Source organism: Dendrobates tinctorius, unplaced genomic scaffold (assembly GCF_039654945.1).
Source record: "Dendrobates tinctorius isolate UK_male_01 unplaced genomic scaffold, ASM3965494v1 ptg000124l, whole genome shotgun sequence".
In the NCBI taxonomy this organism is placed as follows: domain Eukaryota; kingdom Metazoa; phylum Chordata; class Amphibia; order Anura; family Dendrobatidae; genus Dendrobates; species Dendrobates tinctorius.
In genome coordinates, this window is record NW_027361792.1 from 1,227,361 (window position 1) to 1,241,895 (window position 14,535).

Below are 14,535 nucleotides of genomic sequence, written 5' to 3' on the forward strand. Positions count from 1 at the left end.
GCCCCCCACATCCACCTCCGGGGGCTTCACTGTCCTCATCTACAATCATAGACATTAATATGGAGAAAGTATGTGCCCCCAACATCCACCTCCGGGGGCTTCACTGTCCTCATCTACATCCATAGACATTAATATGGAGAAAGTATGTACCCCCCACATCCACCTCCAGGGGCTTCTCTGTCCTATTCTACATCCATAGACATTAATATGGAGAAAGTATGTGCCCCCCACATCCACCTCCGGGGGCTTCACTGTCCTCATCTACATCCATAGACATTAATATGGAGAAAGTATGTGCACCCCACATCCACCTCCAGGGGCTTCTCTGTCCTCATCTATATCCATAGACATTAATATGGAGAAAGTATGTGCCCCCCACATCCACCTCCAGGGGCTTCTCTGTCCTCATCTACATCCATAGACATTAATATGGAGAAAGTATGTGCCCCCCACATATCCACCTCCAGGGGCTTCTCTGTCCTCATCTACATCCATAGACATTAATAAGAGGAAAGTATGTGCCCCCCACATCCACCTCCGGGGGCTTCTCTGTCCTCATCTACATCCATAGACATTAATATGGAGAAAGTATGTGCCCCCCACATATCCACCTCCAGGGGCTTCTCTGTCCTCATCTACATCCATAGACATTAATATGGAGAAAGTATGTGCCCCCAACATCCACCTCCGGGGGCTTCTCTGTCCTCATCTACATCCATAGACATTGATATGGAGAAAGTATGTGCCCCCCCACATCCACCTCTGGGGGCTTCTCTGTCCTCATCTACATCCATAGACATTAATATGGAGAAAGTATGTGCCCCCCACATCCTCCTCCAGGGGCTTCTCTGTCATCATCTACATCCATAGACATTAATATCGAGAAAGTATGTGCCCCCCACATCCACCTCCAGGGGCTTCTGTTATCATCTACATCCATAGACATTAATATGGAGAAAGTATGTGCCCCCCCAACATCCACCTCCAGGGGCTTCTCTGTCCTAATCTACATCCATAGACAGTAATATGGAGAAAGTATGTGCCTCCCACATCCACCTCCGGGGGCTTCACTATCCCCATCTACATCCATAGACATTAATAGGGAGAAAGTATGTGCCCCCCACATCCTCCTCCGGGGGCTTCACTGTCCTCATCTACATCCATATACATTAATATGGAGAAAGTATGTGCCCCCCACATCCACCTCCGGGGGCTTCTGTTATCATCTACATCCATAGACATTAATATGGAGAAAGTATGTGCCCCCCACATCCTCCTCCGGGGGCTTCACTGTCCTCATCTACATCCATATACATTAATATGGAGAAAGTATGTGCCCCCCACATCCACCTCCGGGGGCTTATCTGTCCTCATCTACATCCATAGACATAAATATGGAGAAAGTATGTGCCCCCCACATCCACCTCCGGGGGCTTCTCTGTCCTCATCTACATCCATAGACATTACTATAGAGAAAGTATGTGCCCCCCACATCCACCTCCGGGGGCTTCACTGTCCTCATCTACATCCATAGATATTAATATGGAGAAAGTATGTGCCCCCCACATCCACCTCCGGGGGCTTCACTGTCCTCATCTACATCCATAGACATTACTATAGAGAAAGTATGTGCCCCCCACATCCACCTCCGGGGGCTTCTCTGTCCTCATCTACATCCATAGACATTAATATGGAGAAAGTATCTTCCCCCCACATCCACCTCCGGGGGCTTCTCTGTCCTCATCTACATCCATAGATATTAATATGGAGAAAGTATGTGCCCCCCACATCCACCTCCGGGGGCTTCTCTGTCCTCATCTACATCCATAGACATTAATATGGAGGAAGTATGTGCCCCCCACATCCACCTCCGGGGGCTTCTCTGTCCTCATCTACATCCATAGACATTAATATGGAGAAAGTATCTGCCCCCCACATCCACCTCCGGGGGCTTCTCTGTCCTCATCTACATCCATAGATATTAATATGGAGAAAGTATGTGCCCCCCAACATCCACCTCCGGGGGCTTCTCTGTCCTCATCTACATCCATAGATATTAATATGGAGAAAGTATGTGCCCCCCCAACATCCACCTCCGGGGGCTTCTCTGTCCTAATCTACATCCATAGACATTAATATGGAGAAAGTATGTGCCCCCCACATCCACCTCCGGGGGCTTCACTGTCCTCATCTACAGCCATAGACATTAATATGGAGAAAGTATGTGCCCCCCACATCCACCTCCAGGATTTTTGTGGGAATTTTTGCCCCGTCTTTCAGAAGAGAGTTAATGGGGGGGGGGTGTCAGACCCTGATGCTGGGGGAGGCCAGGCTCACTATCTCGGCCCTCCGCTCTGTAACGTTATGGGGTCTCCCCTTCGTTGCTGTGATTCCTTCCACTTTTCAGTAATATCACTCACAGGTGATGGGGAAGATCCAGGAGGAAGAAATGTCATGGACGGACTTGTTAGGTGTTTCTGTCTTAGGGCCGCGCTGGTATCAGTGAGCTCTGCACCGTCGGCCGCTCTGTCACATGGTAGTAACGGCAGGCGGCATGGCGGGGGCCGGAGGTTATATACTGGGGAGAGGAGTGTGGCCCAGGACTTTTTTCCATACAGTGTAGTTATACGCGCTCCTAGCGGTCGGGTGCTTGGGAATAATGACAACGTGATCATTGCTGGGGAGGTGAATAGTGATACTCTGTACTGCGCTGCAGCATGTGTTGGTGCTATATCAGCAATGAGTGGGCGTATTGACAGACTCTTCTTTTTCACATGTATACGAGCGGCGTCTCATTGCTGGTTATGTCACTATCTTATATAATGGAGCCTTGGAGCCCTGACCCCCGGCTCCTCCTCGCCGCCCTTCATGCCTCCTCATCCTCTCTCATGTATGTGATAAGTGACTAGAAGTGGTTGGAGATTTCCACAAAGTGCTCAGACCTCTTGTGAAAGAAGCAGGCCCTTTCTTCTTGGTCTCACCCCACCCTCCAGGTGCAGGGCTCACAATGAGCACCGCAGGGCGGCCACAGCTATGTGCCCCAGGTATTTACCGAGCTGAGCTGGGCACACCCATAGGAAGAATGTGCCAGGCTCTCAGCACAGAGCACTACACGAGACAGGTAGAACGTGGAGCGCGGCCTCGGGAACAACACATGGAACCACAGTAATTCCTGCATCACATCTAATGCAAATCCTGCATTCATTCAAGTGGTTTTTGCAAAGTGGATTTTAAAGCGTGGATCCCCAAAATTACCGTAATTGGTTGTGCATTTGCACCTCAACTTGATTCCCATATTTTGAGACCCCCCATGTAGGTCAGACCACCCCCTCTGATCAGCTGCTTGCAGTCTGTGTAGTGGTCGTTCTCAGTACTGCGACTCTGATGTTATCCATTTTTACAGGAGCTGAGTGACCACTACACGATGTAGGAGGGGGTCCTGTCCCACCTCTGTACGATGCATATTTCTAACTACCGTGGGGGTCTCAAGTGTCTAACTCCAACAGGCGTCGCGCCCCCCTGGACAGGCGTCGCGCCCCCCTTGTCAGGCGTCGCGCCCCCCTGGACAGGCGTCGCGCCTCTATAAATTATCACCTGGACTTTCTACATGGCTGCAGTTACCTGTGCCTCTCCCGCTCACATAGGTTCTCCAGGCTCTGATAGAACTGTGGGGCGTCCACACCATCAGGGGATAAGCTGTCACTGTACGGCTGCCGCTGGCAGGGCGTTGCGGAGCGGGACGTTGGCACAATAACAGTGTTTATGCTCTTGCCGGTGAGCAGGTCCTGATAGATGGCGGCAGCGTTCTCCAGAAACTCTACATATGTAAAACAGAACAGACAGTAACTTGTACGTCACACACAACGCCAAACTGTGCAACATGCATCACATCACCGGACATAAACCCGCGGGCCCATCACCGAAAACCAGGAGACAAGACTTCCTATAATGGGCCGGAGACAGGAGGCAGACATCGCTATACAGACGGCACATAATCAGCTTGTGACGGCCCCCGAGAGACTTGTGTGAGACTCACCAGAGAAATAAAACTGGATCTGGAAGGCATACAGGAAATCGGAGAATGACATGAGGCAGTCCATAGCATCGTCCATAAGTACAATCCTGGGGAGAGAGCAACGAGAAAGCAGACACTGATGAGAGGGTACAACCACTGCGGGCTGAGGAAGATCACAGATGCAATGATCGGCGTGTCTTGACACTTTATATTATAGCTGCAATGCTCTGCATGTCCTGACACCATTCTATCATAGCTGTGATGCTCTGCATGTCCTGACACCATTCTATCATAGCTGTGATGCTCTGCGTGTCCTGACACCATTCTATCATAGCTGTGATGCTCTGCGTGTCCTGACACCATTCTATCATAGCTGTGATGCTCTGCGTGTCCTGACACCATTCTATCATAGCTGCGATGCTCTGCGTGTCCTGACACCATTCTATCATAGCTGCGATGCTCTGCGTCTCCTGACACCATCCTATTATAGCTGCGATGCTCTGCGTGTCCTGACACCATTCTATAATAGCTGCGATGCTCTGTGAGTCCTGACACCTTTCTATCATAGCTGTGATGCTCTGCATGTCCTGACACCATTCTATCATAGCTGTGATGCTCTGCGTGTCCTGACACCATTCTATCATAGCTGTGATGCTCTGCGTGTCCTGACACCATTCTATCATAGCTGTGATGCTCTGCGTGTCCTGACACCATTCTATCATAGCTGCGATGCTCTGCGTCTCCTGACACCATCCTATTATAGCTGCGATGCTCTGCGTGTCCTGACACCATTCTATAATAGCTGCGATGCTCTGTGTGTCCTGACACCATTCTATCATAGCTGTGATGCTCTGCGGGTCCTGACACCTTTCTATCATAGCTGTGATGCTCTGCGTGTCCTGACACCTTTCTATCATAGCTGTGATGCTCTGCGTGTCCTGACACCTTTCTATCACAGCTGCGATGCTCTGCGTGTCCTGACACCATTCTATCATAGCTGTGATGCTCTGCGGGTCCCGACACCTTTCTATAATAGCTGTGATGCTCTGCGTGTCCTGACACCTTTCTATCATAGATGTGATGCTCTGCGTGTCCTGACCCCATTCTATCATAGCTGTGATGCTCTGCGGGTCCTGACACCTTTCTATCATAGCTGTAATGCTCTGCGGGTCCCGACACCTTTCTATCATAGCTGTGATGCTCTGCGTGTCCTGACACCTTTCTATCACAGCTGCGATGCTCTGCAGGTCCTGACACCTTTCTATCATAGCTGCGATGCTCTGTGTGTCCTGACACCTTTCTATCATAGCTGTGATGCTCTGCGGGTCCCGACACCTTTCTATCATAGCTGTGATGCTCTGCGTGTCCTGACACCATTCTATCATAGCTGTAATGCTCTGCGGGTCCCGACACCTTTCTATCATAGCTGCGATGCTCTGTGTGTCCTGACACCATTCTATCATAGCTGTGATGCTCTGCGGGTCCTGACACCTTTCTATCATAGCTGTGATGCTCTGCAGGTCCTGACACCTTTCTATCATAGCTGCGATGCTCTGTGTGTCCTGACACCATTCTATCATAGCTGTGATGCTCTGCGGGTCCTGACACCTTTCTATCATAGCTGTGATGCTCTGCGTGTCCTGACACCAAGGCAAAGCTGCATCTGCTAGAAGCACTGGAGACTGCAGACTGGGTCAGCGGTCTGAACTGTCAATCACCAAGAGAAGACCAACCCTGGCAAGCAGGAACTTGGGAAGTAGGGATGCGGTGCGCTCCTGAAGACGGACCTTGAGAAAAGCCTTTTAATTCGTATGGGTGGGGAGCAATACTGTGCACGAAGGCTGATAATCGTGGTTCTTGTGAAATTGAATGCCATGCGCTGCAGAGCAGGGAGATCGGTCAGATCACTTATTACTGCTGGAGTTCCCCTTTATTGAGGTGTCCATTTGGAAATAGAGGGCGACACAAATAACACGGTGTAAAGTTTCTGGTGACGATACGATCCATTATAATACGGTAGGGCCGTGGGACGATCGGGACACCGCTTTCTGTTCCTATCATGCTCACAACTACCAAATCCTTACAGTCCCTCGCGCATCGCGTCTCCTGGCGTCTCTTTCATGTGTTTTTCCACAGCTTTTTGTAGATCTGTTTGAAGTTTTATAGGAAGCGTAAAAAAAAAAATCAGTTATCCCCCTCGGACCCCTAAATATAAAACTGTGGAGAAGTCACCGACAGTGAGAAGTGACTCTGCGGCACTGGGGAACGGCATGAAGCCTCCGCTGCTCTGTGTGGGTGTCCCTGGGGCGTGTGATCTCCTGCTGGGCGCTGACCTGACGGCCTATAACACTCCCTCCATATACCGCCTGTCTGGCCTCGTGCTCCCTGCGCGTCTTGTGACTGCTGTGCCAAGAAAATGCACGTGTATAAAGATGCTGGATGTGGTCGATGGGCCAGAATTGACGAGCCTCCTGGGGAAACGGCTTCTCCCATCCCCGGTGGTCGTTCATCTATTAATTTGCTATAGGCCTCGGCTACGTACACTCCTGCACCGTGTGGCTCATAATCACCACATTCTGTTTGATATTTGTGACACCTCTATGCTTAGCACACTGTTAGATGACACAAAACTCTTTCACGTAGTTTAAGTCCGGGACATTGCTACATCTTCATGACCGGGTAAATTTTGAATTTTTGGGGGCATTTAAAAATTAAGCATATATTTATGTGAGTCTCTGATTTCTCCTGTAACCGTGGATAGTTTATAGCCCCAGTTACAGGGGACACATTCATTCTCCAGATTGTACTGCTGAGCTGATCTCGGTCTTCTAATAGCCAGCAGCTGCACATCCCTCCCCCCACCCAGTAATAACCACTGTTACTGATCAGGAAGGCAGGGATGGTAATTAACCACTTCTGTCTTCTCTATCGGAGCTGTCTCTCTGCCTTTGCAGGATCCGTGACAGTGAGCACTCACCTGGCTGCTTTCTGTGTCACATCCATAGGGAAGTCTGGGCAAAGCATCTGGAGGAGGCATTGATATTCCTTCATTGCCAGGAGATCTAAGGGGTAGAAATATGCATTATAAATGCTTGCCTATTGTGTGCAACCTACCTTTGTACGGCAACGGCGCCTTTCAAACAAAATTTGCAGCATGCACCATCAAGTCTGATCTCCAGAGGACACTCGCTCATTGAACTCATTTAAAATGAATCTAGCAACAGGTTTTTGTAATGCGAGAGCAGCATGATGTAGGGGCAAGGGGCTCGATTCCAGAGATGTGTCACTTACTAGGCTGCTTGCTGTAGTTTTGATAGAATCTCGTTTTTTTCTGCTGTAGATTAAGCAGTGCTCAAATGCTGAGCTGTGTACAACTCCGCCCACACCACTGATAGGCAGCTCCCTCTGTGCAGGTTCAGCAAGCTGCCAATCACTAGTGGAGGTGGGGTTACACAGATTAGCTGGACTGGTCTGCATGTGAGACCTAGTCCTGCAGTGATAATCTCCTGCTGATAAAACACTGATTATATAGAAACTACACCACACAGCCTAAAAAGTGACACATGACTGAAATCAGGATCTCTTGCTTACACATTACCTTTATCACTTGTTTCCAAAATGCATCAGGCTTGTTTATATGTTATTTTGCATACTTCTGACACTGAATTTTATGTTGAGGTAGCAGGAGAGGTTTTCTTCTGATGACTGTTCCATGAAGGCCATATTCGTGCAGGTGTCTGACACAGTAGAACAATGTACCACAGCTCCAGAGTCTGCCAAATCTTCCTGAAGGTCTTCTGCAGTCAACCGAGGATTGTGATTTGCCACTCTAGCAATCCTACAAGCAGCTCTCACTGAAATTTTGCTTGATCTTCCAGACCTTATCTTGATCTCCAGTGATCCTGGTAACTGCCATTTCTTAATAACATTTTGAACAATGAAAGGGGCAACTTGAAAACGCACTTTCCTATAGCCTTCTCCTGCTTTGTGTGCCTCCGTCATCTAACAGGCTAATTAAGGTCTGAAGGCTTGGTCAAATTTATCTGTGCACGAAAATCTCCACGAGTGCCCAAACTTTCGCATCGGCCCATTTTCCTTTTAATAATTTTTAAAATTTAAAAGGTGAAATTATTTTTTTTTGCCTAAAATGCAAAGTAAATGTGTCATCTTTAGCTTTAGGCTTTGTAGCGATAATTTCATCTTCAACTCATGAGGAAAGGGGCGCATATATGACGTGTCCTGCAATGGCAGAGTGCTGGACGTTCCCTTGACATGCTGCAGTCTTTGTTTTTGGCTTCTTTGTCAGCTTTTATGGCAGTTACGGCATTGAAATCTCACCCGAGGGGGTCAGTGCATATGACAGGGGCACAACACAGGGAATATACAGAAGCAACTTTTAAGCTTTACAACCCAGAACGTCCCATGCAGGAAAATGCGGGAAAGAAACTGTGCTGCATATAGTCAAGTATCTACAACTTTGCTCTAATCGGGGTAGACCTTTTTTAAGTAGAGCTACTGTCCCTTTAAGTGAGTCTTCCATTGCAGTCCTGTGTAACTAATGACGGTGCAGGGACCCGGGTGGTCAGGACGTCTCCTATGAAGATAAAGAGGGGCTGACACGACCTCGCTGCTGTTTACTCAGTGTATAAATATCTGCAGCACGGTATAATTTGCACAGTGGTTTCCTTCCCTAAAAATCTTCTCCTTCTGCCACAAAGCTCTTGGGAGCGGCTCATGGAAGTCTCGGCACCGGATAAAGTAATTACATCCAACATGAGGCAGAGAACAACCACCGGGGCCGCACTGCCCTCTACAATGGCAATACAATGCATACCATACACTATAGAGTCCCGGCTCCGGCATGTGCTCAGGAGCCGAAAGCAGAACCAGACCAAAACCAAAGAAGGGGAAATGGAAAACCAAGGACTTACTAGAAACTGTGGGTAATCGGAGGATGGCGATCAGGACGAGCCAAGCTGGGGACTGGTGTATTGTATCTGAGTTACATCCTGTATTATACCCCAGAGCTGCACTCACTATTCTGCTGGTGCAGTCACTGTGTACATACATTACATTACTGATCCTGAGTTACATCCTGTATTATACCCCAGAGCTGCACTCACTATTCTGCTGGTGCAGTCACTGTGTACATACATTACATTACTGATCCTGAGTTACCTCCTGTATTATACTCCAGAGCTGCACTCACTATTCTGCTGGTGCAGTCACTGTGAAAATACATTACTGATCCTGAGTTACATCCTGTATTATACTCCAGAGCTGCACTCACTATTCTGCTGGTGCAGTCACTGTGTACATACATTACATTACTGATCCTGAGTTACCTCCTGTATTATACCCCAGAGCTGCACTCACTATTCTGCTGGTGCAGTCACTGTGTACATACATTACATTACTGACCCTGAGTTAAATCCTGTATTATACCCCAGAGCTGCACTCACTATTCTGCTGGTGCAGTCACTGTGTACATACATTACTGATCCTGAGTTACATCCTGTATTATACTCCAGAGCTGCACTCACTATTCTGCTGGTGCAGTCACTGTGTACATACATTACTGATCCTGAGTGACATCCTGTATTATACTCCAGAGCTGCACTCACTATTCTGCTGGTGCAGTCACTGTGTACATACATTACTGATCCTGAGTTACATCCTGTATTATACTCCAGAGCTGCACTCACTATTCTGCTGGTGCAGTCACTGTGTACATACATTACATTACTGACCCTGAGTTAAATCCTGTATTATACCCCAGAGCTGCACTCACTATTCTGCTGGTGCAGTCACTGTGTACATACATTACTGATCCTGAGTTACATCCTGTATTATACTCCAGAGCTGCACTCACTATTCTGCTGGTGCAGTCACTGTGTACATACATTACTGATCCTGAGTGACATCCTGTATTATACTCCAGAGCTGCACTCACTATTCTGCTGGTGCAGTCACTGTGTACATACATTACTGATCCTGAGTTACATCCTGTATTATACCCCAGAGCTGCACTCACTATTCTGCTGGTGCAGTCACTGTGTACATACATTACATTACTGACCCTGAGTTAAATCCTGTATTATACCCCAGAGCTGCACTCACTATTCTGCTGGTGCAGTCACTGTGTACATACATTACATTACTGATCCTGAGTGACATCCTGTATTATACTCCAGAGCTGCACTCACAGTTACACCAGACTCCCCGCTGGCCGCTTTGCGGAGCTCCTATAATGAAGTCGATCATTAGATTTCCTGATGTAATGACGACATTTTGAAAATACACAATCACCAGAAGAAGCTTGATGCAGATGCGGCAATGAATGTTGGGAGTCTTCAGCTCTGAAGCCTGCAGAAATGTTAATGCAGCTCTAGACTATAAGCAATCTAGAGAGTAAAGGAGGAAAAAGTTAAGTTGAGAACATGTAAAAATAGAACCTGAATCCCTGGTAAGTAACCCGAAAACGTCACGTCCTTTACAACAGGGCGGTGTGAACAGGACAAACACAAAGCTCACAATTTGGTGAAACCTGAGTAATTTGCATAATTTAGGCCCATAGTGCAATGTATAGGGAATAGTGATTCTGCAGCACACCAGCAGGGGGCGCGTAAGCTGAAAATACTGCAGCATCCTGCAACCTGCGGTGTAAATGGGGAGCAGCAGCAGTGCTGGAGAATGAAGGTGCGTTTTGCTCCATGTTACTATGATCCCTACAGCTGGGTTGCTCCTATGGAGAGACTCGCCACCGTTCACACGCCCCTCCTGGCTCGTTTATGCCCACCCTAGCTGTTCGCTAAGAGCCCGGGGTTCAGTCTGATACAGAAGGGTCCTGACTCCAGGTACAGAAAGCGAGCGCTGCTTTCTGGGGGCCTTCAGCACCACCCGGGACTTTACTGTCCAAGAAGGTTTCCCTTTGTTCCGAGAATGATCAACTCTGACAGCAAGTCCAGACGTTGGGGTTCATCTGGAGAACTACACATCCAGACGCAATGTAAAAGCGGGGAGAGCGATTTTACTGGGGGGCTTCTGCACCACGTTGGAGATCCACCAACCCTTTCTGAGAGTAAGGAAGATCTCCCCTTGTTATGGGAGCAAGTCTCGACACCGGGATCGGGTCAGATATTGGGGTCATGCTCAGCAGGGAGAGCAGCTTTCCGGGGGGCTTGCTTGGCCCCACTGAACGGAGTCTTGAAGGTCTTGCATTGGTTTGGACAGTAGGCGAGGAGGATTATTTTGCTGGCGATATACAAATACCTACGAAGCTCTCCAGATCTCAGAAAGCCACCCAACAAGCCTGACACGCGAGACATCACATTCTTCCCTGCCTCATAGTCGGCCGATCCCGCTGGTGGGTTGCAAGAACTCTATTGTATAGGGGGAGGCTTCAGTCTCGTCAGAAACAACAGAAGGGTTTTAATATGCCCAATCCTTTGTTTCCACAGAAGCCAAGCAGCTGCCAGGGGCTTTTGGCAGCAGCTTATTCCCCTCTCCCTTTTGTAAGCACATTTACAAGCGGGTGACAGGCGTATGGGCACTCCAGGGGGCATTATATGGACTCGCTTTCCTTCTAACTTGCCAAGAGGGTTCATTGCTAAAAGAAAAGGTCCAGTGACCTATAAGACAAGCGTAAAGGGGTAGAGCAGCTACTTCCTAATATATCTGAAGGTGCCCCCATCTTCAGCTCCGTCCAGGGTCCTGCCGGCTCCTCTTCCATCTGGTGTCGGACACGAGACGATTTTATGGTCTTGCCCCGTGACCCGAAGTGAAGTCTAAGTCTATAAGACTGTACCAGAGGAAGGGTCCAGATCGGCTCCGAAACGCGTGGTCTGAACATAAGGCTTTGATAGTTCCCAGTGGATCCTCCTCCTCCTGGCAGAGCTTACCAAGTCCACGCTTTTTCCTGTCCACTGCCAAGTCTATAGGACTGATGGAGACAGCACGTCCAGCGCTCGCTGACTTTACACAGATCGCCGGTGATCATGGTTGATCACTCCTGATCCTTTCAAATGCTTTCTTTCTGTAATCGTGCAATAGGGAGGAATGAAGCGCAATGGACCCTATGGCAGTGATCTGCAGGGGATCCCAGCGATCAGACTCTCTAGGTTCCACCTGTGTGAATGGAGCTGAATTGAATGGATCAGGCTCAACCAATGCCGCTCCACTCATACCCATCCTCACCAATCCAGAGATGTGAAAGAGAGGCAGTGGAGCATGGTCACTACAGCTCTACGCACACAGGAGCCCTGTTCTCTGGACCCGTGCTGGTGCCGGCCATCAGACCCCCACACAGGAGCCCCGTTCTCTGGACCCGTGCTGGTGCCGGCCATCAGACCCCCACACAGGAGCCCCATTCTCTGGACCCGTGCTGGTGCCGGCCATCAGACCCCCACACAGGAGCCCCGTTCTCTGGACCCGTGCTGGTGCCGGCCATCAGACCCCCACACAGGAGCCCCGTTCTCTGGACCCGTGCTGGTGCCGGCCATCAGACCCCCACACAGGAGCCCCGTTCTCTGGACCCGTGCTGGTGCCGGCCATCAGACCCCCACACAGGAGCCCCGTTCTCTGGACCCGTGCTGGTGCCGGCCATCAGACCCCCACACAGGAGCCCCGTTCTCTGGACCCGTGCTGGTGCCGGCCATCAGACCCCCACACAGGAGCCCCGTTCTCTGGACCCGTGCTGGTGCCGGCCATCAGACCCCCACACAGGAGCCCCGTTCTCTGGACCCGTGCTGGTGCCGGCCATCAGACCCCCACACAGGAGCCCCGTTCTCTGGACCCGTGCTGGTGCCGGCCATCAGACCCCCACACAGGAGCCCCGTTCTCTGGACCCGTGCTGGTGCCGGCCATCAGACCCCCACACAGGAGCCCCGTTCTCTGGACCCGTGCTGGTGCCGGCCATCAGACCCCCAGTGGACGCTTTCTGACCTAAGTGCCGCCATTATTACATTACACAGATCATGTTATTTTCGTCTCTTGGTGATCATTGCGGTACAAGTAATTAATGAAAGCATCCAGTGTCCATCCTCAGCCGAGGACGAGCCATCGCATCCTATTTCCGAGCCCTGCTGGGGTTTGCTACGGTTCTTCCTAGCAGACCTCCTGTTAGAGGATGAGATCCGTGACCTGTAGGGAAGGTGTACCGCATCCCAAAGACTGGCACGACGCAGAGCACCCGGCCAGGACGCTCAGGGCTACATCCTCCCACACAACCTCCCCTTTGATGTGCGCAGACCGCTGGTCAGCGAGGCCCCCATGTGGCTTTGGAGATATTTAGACTGTTTGCAGATCAGAGGCGGCCTCGGTCACTCCATGACTAGGCTTTGGCTCGCGAAAATAAACTCCGCACTCACTCGTTTGCTAATTTGCTGTTCCAGCGTGCAGGAATAGAAGGAAAATAAACAAGTCGGAGGCCAAAGGGGACAGTCATCGGTAGAGATCGCGAAGCCCAAGCCTTTAATTCCCCCGCAGTGGAGCCGGCGCACAGACTGCCCACGGAGCTCTGATCTTCCCAGAAGGAAGCAGAAAATGACAGAGCTAAACTGGAGCCAGCTGTTCTTACCACCACAGGCCTGCTGTGCCCATCTGTTCCCGACCTCCTCCATACCTCCCAGCGACAGAGCGCCACAGAACACGGCACCGCGCCTTCATGTGCCATGTGGAAGCGAGACCAGCGGGGGGCACCGCGGCATCTGGAGGAGTCTACGCTGCGGTCCCAGTAGATGGAGGATGGCGTCACTCCGAAAAAAACCAAATGTTTCATAAATAAGTATTGTCGTGTAAACTCTACAGTACGTGACCATCAGCGGCCAGGATGATCACCCGGCCATGCCATTCCCACCTGGTGCACCTAAACACTGCGGACCACCCTGGCAGGCTCAGACGAAACGAGTCCACGCCACAAACATATGTTATAATGCAACACGATGGGTTATCCTAAACAGTAAGCGCACTTTGGGGTTTATAACGTGTAGAAAGACCTTGGCAGATGGCTCAGCTCCCACGTGATGGTGCCCACAGTGGTGTACGGGCTCAACAGAAAGTCTGTGTGTCCATACGCCACTTCGATAGTGTTTTCAGCGATCGTGGGGGTCTCAGGACCTACAGCTCCACTGATATACAGGGCGTGTAAGGGTCCACAATAAATAATAAAGAACTTACACCTAACACTTTAACAATATGTCCTCATCAGATCTTTCGGCTGCCAGCCCTTCCACAGTGGGAAATCCACGGCAAAATGTGCTGCAAGATATCCAGAAAGCTGCAAATCAGCGGGAATCACTGGGCCATAATACAGGGTCCGCCATCCACCTGTGTATTCCCTGCACGCCACTGCCGCTGCGGCCACCCTCAGCAGCCCTGCAGTGCTGACATCTTGCCCATTATCATGTGACCATAGCGGCCAATCGCTGGCCTCCGTAGTCCGGTGGCATATGTGTACGGTCATTTTTGGGACTCCTGAAGAACAGAATGGATAGCTACGCCCGTGCAAAGGATGGGGGGTG

At 50.1% G+C, this 14,535-nt stretch overlaps 1 protein-coding gene across 4 annotated transcripts in view; it reads right to left on the reverse strand.

The window, feature by feature from the left end:
• CSTPP1 (centriolar satellite-associated tubulin polyglutamylase complex regulator 1) overlaps positions 1–14,535 on the reverse strand; it is a 152,858-nt gene that overhangs the window by 74,028 nt on the left and 64,295 nt on the right. For all 4 annotated transcript variants that reach the window (XM_073541632.1, XM_073541633.1, XM_073541634.1 and 1 more), the window contains 3 exons: positions 6,993–7,077; positions 4,037–4,122; positions 3,622–3,817 (listed from right to left, as the gene is read on the reverse strand). In XM_073541632.1, the coding sequence (XP_073397733.1) occupies positions 3,622–3,817; positions 4,037–4,122; positions 6,993–7,077 (367 nt within the window). The remainder of the gene's footprint in view (positions 1–3,621; positions 3,818–4,036; positions 4,123–6,992; positions 7,078–14,535) is intronic.